The sequence below is a fragment of the Lethenteron reissneri genome, chromosome 55 (assembly GCF_015708825.2).
Source record: "Lethenteron reissneri isolate LAM-NWPU_2019-01 chromosome 55, ASM1570882v1, whole genome shotgun sequence".
In the NCBI taxonomy this organism is placed as follows: domain Eukaryota; kingdom Metazoa; phylum Chordata; class Hyperoartia; order Petromyzontiformes; family Petromyzontidae; genus Lethenteron; species Lethenteron reissneri.
In genome coordinates this window covers 168,183-177,948 of record NC_083833.1, presented here as the reverse complement: position 1 = coordinate 177,948, position 9,766 = coordinate 168,183, and the positions used below count along the sequence as shown (strand labels likewise).

General features: G+C 57.0%; 1 protein-coding gene across 1 annotated transcript in view; it reads left to right on the top strand.

Moving 5' to 3' along the window:
• Positions 1–428: 428 nt before the first annotated feature.
• The window catches only part of LOC133356673 (fibroblast growth factor receptor 1-A-like), a 22,435-nt gene continuing 13,097 nt past the window's right edge, over positions 429–9,766 (top strand). Inside the window, exon 1 of the mRNA XM_061574313.1 lies at positions 429–456. Coding sequence (XP_061430297.1) covers positions 429–456 — 28 coding nt within the window. The remainder of the gene's footprint in view (positions 457–9,766) is intronic.

Below are 9,766 nucleotides of genomic sequence, written 5' to 3'. Positions count from 1 at the left end.
TCTCTCACTCCCCCCGCTCTCTCCATTCTCTGCTCCGCTCCCTCCACTCTCTCCTCCACTCTCTCCTCCGCTCTCTCTCTCTCTCTCTCCGCTCCCCCCGCTCCCTCCACTCCCTGGGGCCGCTCCCTCTTCTGCCCCCCCCTTTCCCCCCGCTCCCACGGCCCCTGGATCTCCGGCGACCCTGGGGACCCTACGGCTCGGCCTCCGTCCCTGCCGGGCCCCGCTCCTCCTCCGCCGCCAACTCTGCCCCGGCTCCTCGCGAGGCTCCGTAGCCGCGGGTCCGGGTCGGAGACGCGGTTGGCATCCGTGGCGGAGGCCCGTCGGGGGTTGGGCCGACGTCGCCGAGGGGACCCGGTCCGTCAGCCAGAGTCACGACGGTCGACGCGTAGCGCCGGTGCGGAGCCTGTGCGGCAGGGCCGTGCGTCGACATGAGCCACCCGGTTAACAACACTCGAGGTAGACACTCTCACGCTGTACCAAATAGAAATTCCCCCGGTACAGCTATTGAAGGCTTCACGAACTACGTGGTCAAATAGATGTTAAATAATGTGGGAGCCAGAGGACATCCCTGTCGCACCCCAAGGTGTACGGGAAAGGCTCTGACTCCTGCCACGTAGTTTTACCCAGGCCCGCTCACCATCATGAAGGTCTTTAATGATCGTGAGCAGACGGTCAGGGACTCCGAAAGCATGAAGAACAACCCAGAGCCCAGGCCTACTGATGGTATCATAGGCCTTGACCAAGTCATTAAAGCAGAGATGTAGTTCTTGTTGGAATTCCCTACACCTCTGCTATAGCAGACGGACAGAAAATGGCATCTGTGCCCCTGTAGTTGTTACAGTCTGTGCGGTCCCCCTTCTTAAGAGGGGACCACCAGAGCATCCTTCCAATCCTGCGGAACCCGTCCAGTGGTCCAGATTGTTGTTATGATGTCATATAGGGCAGTCTGTGCACAAACGCCACCCTCCCTCAGCATTTCGCTTGGGAGATCATCTCTGCCCGGTGCCTTTCCTGGTCTCAGACTCCGGATCGCCTTCAGTACTGGCACCTCAGCCAGCCAATCACAGGGGGTGACTTCTTCCAAAATTCGAGGCACCGCAGCCTCAGGAGGGTTATCCCCACTTTGTGCCATGATGTTTTCCTGGCTGAGGGATTTCCCCTCCCCCAGGACCTCACAGAAATGCTCAGCAAATCTGCAAACCTGTTCCTGGGGTCGGAGATTGGTTCACCGTTTTTTTCCCCTAATGATGGTAATAGGTGTGGCGCTGCAGGTTACTTTTTTGATGGAGTTAAATAGTGATTTGTGATCGCGGGCCACTGAGGCAGACTCCATCTCCTCAGCAACCCGCGACTACCACCCATCCTTGCAGCGCCTTACGGCTCTCCGAACCTCTGAGCGAAGGCTGCGGTAAGCCTCCTCATTCTCTGACGTGGATGATGTAGCCGATGAGAGTGGGCCTGTCGCTTTTTCTCAACTATCCTGAACACCTCCTCTGTCAGCCAGGGTTTCTGGGGAGGTCTGGACCCGTACCCACAGCAGCCATTGCAGCTGCATGAGTCACAGTCCTAAACCTCGCCCATTTACCCTCGACATCAGGAGGATGGGAGACTATGCCAACCCCAGCTGCAACGATGATGAAATTCTCACTTGCAACTTTCATCAGCTGAGACCAGGCCACTTTAAGTTGGAATGGGTCCTGGGTGTGCACCCACCACCGGAGTGGAAGAATGGCAGGCGTATCTTACAGATGACTAGTCGATGGTCAGAGGGCAGATCAGCTCCACGGTAGGTCCTGGTGTCAAGGACATGGCTCGCATCCCCTGGTCCGTCACTATATAGTCCAGCAGATGTTCTTGCTTGGACCCGGCATGCATCCATGATGTTTTGTGGATGCGCCGATGCCGGAAGAGCGTGTTGGTAATTACAAGCCCATGGGCTGCACAAAAATCTAGCAGCCTCCTACCGTTGTTTATTGAGCTGATCTGGCCCATGCCTTCCAATCACTCCAGACCAGGTGCCAGCATCAGTGACCAACTCGGGCATTGAAAGTCACCCAACAAGATGACTCTGTCCCGAGTGGCCACTTTAGCCAGCACCTGTGACAGGAGGTCATAGAAGGCATCTGACTCATCGGCTTTGCCTGCATCCCTCCACGGATGTTCGTCTTCGGTGGGGGCATAAGTAACCACGACCACCACTCCTCGCCTCTGTTGATGGGAAGGCGAGCCCAAAGTATCCTGGGGCTTACAGCTTCCACACCTCACCGCCACGCTCCCACGCCCCCTTCATTCTTTTGTTCAGAAGAAGAGCCACATCCCTGTTGTTTGGCAGTCTCCTGCCCCGGTAGAGGACTGTCCACCCCTCATGGTGGCAGGAGCCAGAGCCGGTCCACCAGGACCTCCTGAATGCACAGAGAGTCCAGGACGGTACCGGTCCAGCTCCCGACAGAGGATGGCAGCCTCTCCTCCGCAGTGAGCGTTCGAACATTCCACGTGGCCACACTAGTGGCTTTTCGTTGTTTCTGGAGGAGCCCCGAGGGTGAAGATTTCAATCTCCTGTGCTCCGCCAATTGGGTTTGGCCAGGAGACGTCATAGACGCCTATCCCCCCGGGGCCTCCGGCACAAGCTCATTTGTTACATATTTATGTCTAATTCATAGTTTCGTGGTAATTAATTGAAGGTGGAGGGGTTACCAGCCCCTCGCACCCTCCAGAGCCCCCGTTTAGCCACTGTGGTGGTCACAGACGCCATAACGGGAGAGGCCAATGGGCATTGGCCCTCCCCCCACAGCACTGTCCATGACAGTGTTTCCCATCCGGCACCGCGAGGAGGTAGGGGGTTGTTTTGCCGGACCACTCACCACCACCACTCACCACACTCACTCACCACACTCACTCACCACACCTCACTCATCCCACTCTCACTCATCACTCTCACTCACTCACCACTCTCACTCACTCACCACACTCACTCACTCACCACTCTCCCTCACTCACCACCACTCACCACCACCATTCACCACCACCACCACTCACCACCACCACTCATCCCACACTCACCACTCACTCACCACCACTCACCACCCTCACTCACCACTCTCACTCACCACCACCACTCTCACTCACCACCACCACTCACCACCATTCACCACCACAACTCACCACACTCACCACGCTCCCACCACCACCACTCACCACCACCACCACTCACCACACTCACCACCACCACTCACCATCATCACTCACTCGCCACCACTCAACACCACCACTCACTCACCACCACCACTCACCATCACTCACTCGCCACCACTCAACACCACCACTCACCACAGTCACCACACTGACCACTCACCACCACCACTCACCACCACTCACTCACCACCACTCACCACCACCACAGTCACCACAGTCACCACCACTCACTCACCCCCACCACTCACCACCACTCTCACTCACCACCACCACTCACCACCACTCTCACTCACCACCACCACTCTCACCACCACCACTCACTCACCACCACTCACCACACTCACCACTCACCACACTCACCACTCACCACACTCACTACTCACCACACTCACTACTCACCACCACTCACCACACTCACCACCACTCACCACCACCACCATTCACCACCACCACCACTCACCACCACCACTCACTCACCACACTCACCACTCTCACTCACCACCACTCACCACCACTCACTCACCACTCTCACTCACCACCCACCACTCTCACTCACCACCACCACTCTCACTCACCACCACCACTCACCACCATTCACCACCACACTCACCACACACCACACCACCACGCTCTCCACCACCACTACTCACCACCACCACCACACTCACCACACTCACCACCACCACTCACCATCCTCACTCTCGCCACCACTCAACACCACCACTCCTCACCACCACCACTCCCATCACTCACTCGCCACCACTCAACCACACCACTCCACCACAGTCACCACACTGACCACTCACCACCACCACTCACCACCACTCACTCACCACCACTCACCACCACCAGTCACCACAGTCACCACCACTCACTCACCCCCACCACCACCACCACTCTCACTCACCACCACCACTCACCACCACTCTCACCACCACACCACTCTCACCACCACCACTCACTCACCACCACTCACCACCTCACCACTCACTATACTCACCACTCACCACACTCACTACTCACTATACTCACCACTCACCACCACTCACCACACTCACCACCACTCACCACACTCACTATCACTACCACCACTCACCACACTCACCACCACTCACCACACTCACTACTCACCACCACTCACCACCACCACTCACCACACTCACCACTCACTACACTCACTACTCACCACTCACCACACTCACCACCACCACTCACCACACTCACCACCACTCACCACACTCAGCACCACCACTACACTCACCACCACCACCACACTCACCACCACACTCACCACCACCACCACTCACCACACTCACCACCACTCTCACCACACTCAGCACCACCACCACACTCCCCACCAACACCACACTCCCACCACCACACTCACCACCACCCCTCACCACACTCACCACTCACCACACTCACTACTCACCACACTCGCCACACTCACCACCACCATCCACCCTCACCACCACTCACCACACTCACCACACTCAGCCACCACCACACCACCTCACCACCACACCACCACTCACCACCACACTCACCACCACCACCACACCACACCACACTCACCCCACACTCACCCACCACACCACACCCCACCACCACCACACTCCCACCACCACCACACACTCACCACCACCACCACACTCACCACCACCACCACACTCAGCACCACACTCACCACACTCACCACCACCACACTCACCACCACACTCACCACCACCACACTCACCACCACCACACTCACCACCACCACCACACTCACCACCACCACCACACTCACCACCACACTCACCACCACACCACCACCACACTCACCCCACCTCACCACACTCACCACCACACTCACCACCACACTCACCACACTCACCACCACACTCACCACCACACTCACCACACTCACCACACTCACCACACTAACCACACTCACACCACACTCACCACCACCACCACACTCACCCCACCACACTCACCACCACCACCACACTCACCACCACCACACTCACCACACTCACCACTCACCACACTCACTACTCCCACCACTCGCCACACTCACCACCACCACCACACTCACCACCACCACACTCACCACCACACTCACCACCACCACACTCACCACCACCACCACACTCACCACCACACTCACCACCACCACACTCACCACCACCACCACCACACTCACCACCACACTCACCACCACCACCACACTCACCACCACACTCACCACCACCACCACACTCACCACCACACTCACCACCACACTCACCACCACCACACTCACCACCACCACACTCACCACACTCACCACCACCACACTCACCACCACCACCACACCCACCACACTCACCACCAAAACCACACCCACCACACTCACCACCACTCTCACCACACTCAGCACCACCACCACACTCCCCACCACCACCACGCTCCCCACCACCACACTCACCACCACCCCTCACCACACTCACCACTCACCACACTCACTACTCACCACCACTCGCCACATCACCACCACCACTCACCACACTCACCACCGCTCACCACACTCACCACACTCAGCACCACCACCACACTCACCACCACCACCCACCACCTCACCACCACACTCACCACCACCACCACACCACCACCACTCACCACCACACTCACCACCACCACCACACTCACCACCACCCACCACACTCACCACCACCACCACACTCACCACCACCACCACACTCACCCACCCCACCACACTCAGCACCACCCTCACCACACTCACCACCACCACACTCACCACCAATTCACACTCACCACCACCACACTCACCACCACCACCACACTCACCACCACCACCACACTCACCACCACCACCACCTCACCACCACACTCACCACACACTCACCACCACACTCACCACCCCATCACCACCTCACCACCACCACCACACTCACCACCACACTCACCACTCCCACCACACTCACCACCACACACCACACTCACCACACTAACCACACTAACCACACTCACCACCCCCACCACACTCACCACCACCACCACACTCACCACCACCACACTCACCACCATCACCACACTCACCACCACCACACTCACCACCAACTCACACTCACCACCAACTCACACTCACCACCAACTCCACACTCACCACCACCCCACACTCACCACCACCACACTCACCACCACACTCACCACCACCACACTCACCACCACCACCACACTCACCACCACACTCACCACCACCACACTCACCACCAACCACACTCACCACCACACTCACCACCACCACCACACTCACCACCACACTCACCACCACCACCACACTCACCACCACACTCACCACCACACTCACCACCACCACACTCACCACCACCACCACACTCACCACACTCACCACCACCACACTCACCACCACCACCACACTCACCACCACACTCACCACCACCACACTCACCACTCACCACCACCACCACTCACCGTTCTGGCCTCCTTGCTGCCCGATCTCCACCAGGATCTCAGCCCTCAGTCAGGGACCGCGGTGAACGCAGCCCGGGCGTGGTGGGGACCGCAGCGAAGTGGAAAAACAACCAGAGACCGCGACGAACAGCGCACAGGGACCACTGTGAATACACTCATTATGACAAAGTCCCGGGACCGCGGTGATTTGCCAGTGAAAATTTACAATTGATCAGAGTCGGCAAATCGATTTATCCGCATGAATCCGATGAGCTATGAAGCTTTTTTTCCACAAATGTTTAGTTAGGGGAGGCACGTGATCAGAACGTTACAACAACACACAATACAAAAAAACACGAAACGAGTGCAAAGTATAGGAAATGTAAGCAAATCACTTTAAAAAATGTACACAAATAAAACTAAACTATTTTGTTTAATCTTCCCAGGTAAGAGCCCACACTACACTACTTTACCAAACCTGTAAACCCATGCGGTTTACCCTTATCCTGTACAGGGAAATCGAGTTTTCAGGTCCATACTGCGTACAGCCGTTTATAATACGGCCAAAAATAAGAATAAATGTGTAGAAATGTGCGTGTTGCTCCCTTGTTGGGGCTTTGTAGGTGGACGTGGGGTGTATAAGGGCATGGGGTGAGCAATAAGGTCTGAGTTGGTCTACAGGAGGTCGTGGGTCCTCTTACAACCCTGACGACGCCTGCTGCTGCTGTGTATTTGGAGTTTGCGTGTCTCTCTCCCCGTGGTCGTGTGGATCTTCTCCGGGTCCTCTGGGATTTTTCTCCTCCAGATTTCAAAACATGCGTGTGAGAGTATGTGCTGCTGGAACTTCCCACACGATGATGATGATGGATGATGATGATGATGCTGATGGAGGATGATGACGATGATGGATGATGATGATGATGATGATGATGATGGAGATGGATGGATGACGATGGATGATGATGCTGATGGAGGATGATGGATGATGAGGATGATGATAATGATGATGATGATGATGGAGTGATGGATGATGATGCTGATGGATGATGATAATGATGATGATGGAGGATGATGACGCTTAGGATGATGATGGATGATGATGGATGAAAAGTCGATGATGATTGATGATGAGGGATGATGATACAGCCGCCACTTCGTTTGCGATGCCCAAGTCGCTTCTGAAACAACGCCACACCTCGGCGCGGCCCTGAGCTGGAGACAGTTCAGTTTTAGATCTTGACCTGAAGCGTTCGTGACTGCAGGAACACACGTTCTGTGGCTGTTTCGGTGAAGCCACGTAGACAGAACAATAGTAAAAACATCACGACGTTTATAGCTACGTGGCTTTACCGACAGACCCACAGAACAGTTTAGTTTGAGTTGAGCGTGACCACCAGGGCAAGCCAGACGTGTTGCAGCCCCAGGAATCTCCTGCAGGGTCACGCCAGCTTGCCAGTCCAGCAGCAGTGGGTCCACTCACTGCGTTGCGTCTACACGTTCACTGAATCCATCTGTATGGAGCTGCCGGTGTCATCCTGTCACGTGCGTGGGTTGCTAAACAAGTCACCTCCCTCGTGGAAGCCATTCATGGGAATTCGCCAAACACCCGGGCAGTGCCCTCTTGAAAAGGACCCCGTGATGTTTTTTTACTGACGAGAGAGATTCTGCAGAGACTACACCCCCACAAATGCAGCACTCGATGCACGTGGTGGTGGTGGTGGCGATGCACGTGGTGGTGGTGGTGGCGATGCACGTGGTGGTGGTGGTGGCGATGCACGTGGTGGTGGCGATGCACGTGTGGTGGTGGTGGCGATGCACGTGGTGGTGGTGGTGGTGGCGATGCACGTGGTGGTGGTGGTGGCGGTGCACGTGGTGGTGGTGGTGGTGGCGATGCACGTGGTGGTGGTGGTGGTGGTGGCGATGCACGTGGTGGTGGCGATGCACGTGGTGGTGGTGGTGGTGGCGATGCACGTGGTGGTGGTGGTGGTGGCGATGCACGTGGTGGTGGTGGTGGCGGTGCACGTGGTGGTGGTGGTGGCGATGCACGTGGTGGTGGTGGTGGTGGCGATGCACGTGGTGGTGGTGGCGATGCACGTGGTGGTGGTGTGGTGGCGATGCACGTGGTGGTGGTGGTGGCGATGCACGTGGTGGTGGTGGTGGTGGCGATGCACGTGGTGGTGGTGGTGGCGGTGCACGTGGTGGTGGTGGTGGCGATGCACGTGGTGGTGTGGTGGTGGTGGCGGTGCACGTGGTGGTGGTGGTGGCGATGCACGTGGTGGTGGTGGTGGCGATGCACGTGGTGGTGTGGCGATGCACGTGGTGGTGGTGGTGGTGATGCACGTGGTGTGGTGGTGGCGATGCACGTGGTGGTGGGGGTGGCGATGCACGTGGTGGTGGTGGTGGTGGCGATGCACGTGGTGGTTGGTGGTGGTGTCGATGCACGTGATGGTGGTGGTGGCGATGCACGTAGTGGTGGTGGTGATGCACGTGGTGGTGGTGGTGGTGGCGATGCACGTGGTGGTGGTGGTGGTGGCGATGCACGTGGTAGTGGTGGTGGCGATGCACGTGGTGGTGGGGCGATGTACGTGGTGGTGGTGGTGGTGCGATGCACGTGGTGGTGGTGGTGGTGGCGATGCACGTGGCGGCCTGCAATCCCGCACTGGAGGCAGCGAAGGTTGGTGGATCACCGCGCAGACGTCGTGAACTCGCTTCCCGTGGGAGCGGAGGAGCCGCGGTGACGCTGGCTCGCCAGGAGGAGGCGCTGTAGGGCAACACGCCAACTCCCTGGCGGATCGAGCGCTTCCCCCTCGCACGCGTGGGCTTTCTCCGGGGGCTCCGGTTTCTTCCCTCCTCACATTACCGCGTGTTTAAACACTCATTAGTTTATACTCTTTGTTTTTTTTGGTAAAGTCACGTAGGTAAAAACATCAATAAAATAAATGTTAGTTTTCATTTATTTATTTTATTGTTTTCCCTACGTGACTTTACCGAAAAACCAAAGAGTATGAATCCTTGCAGTCACGCAAAAGCTTCAAATCTAGAACCCACTACTAAAAAAACCTTAACAGAGGACCCCAGAGCTTGGGCAATCGTTGGCGGGAGCTCCCGCGCTTGC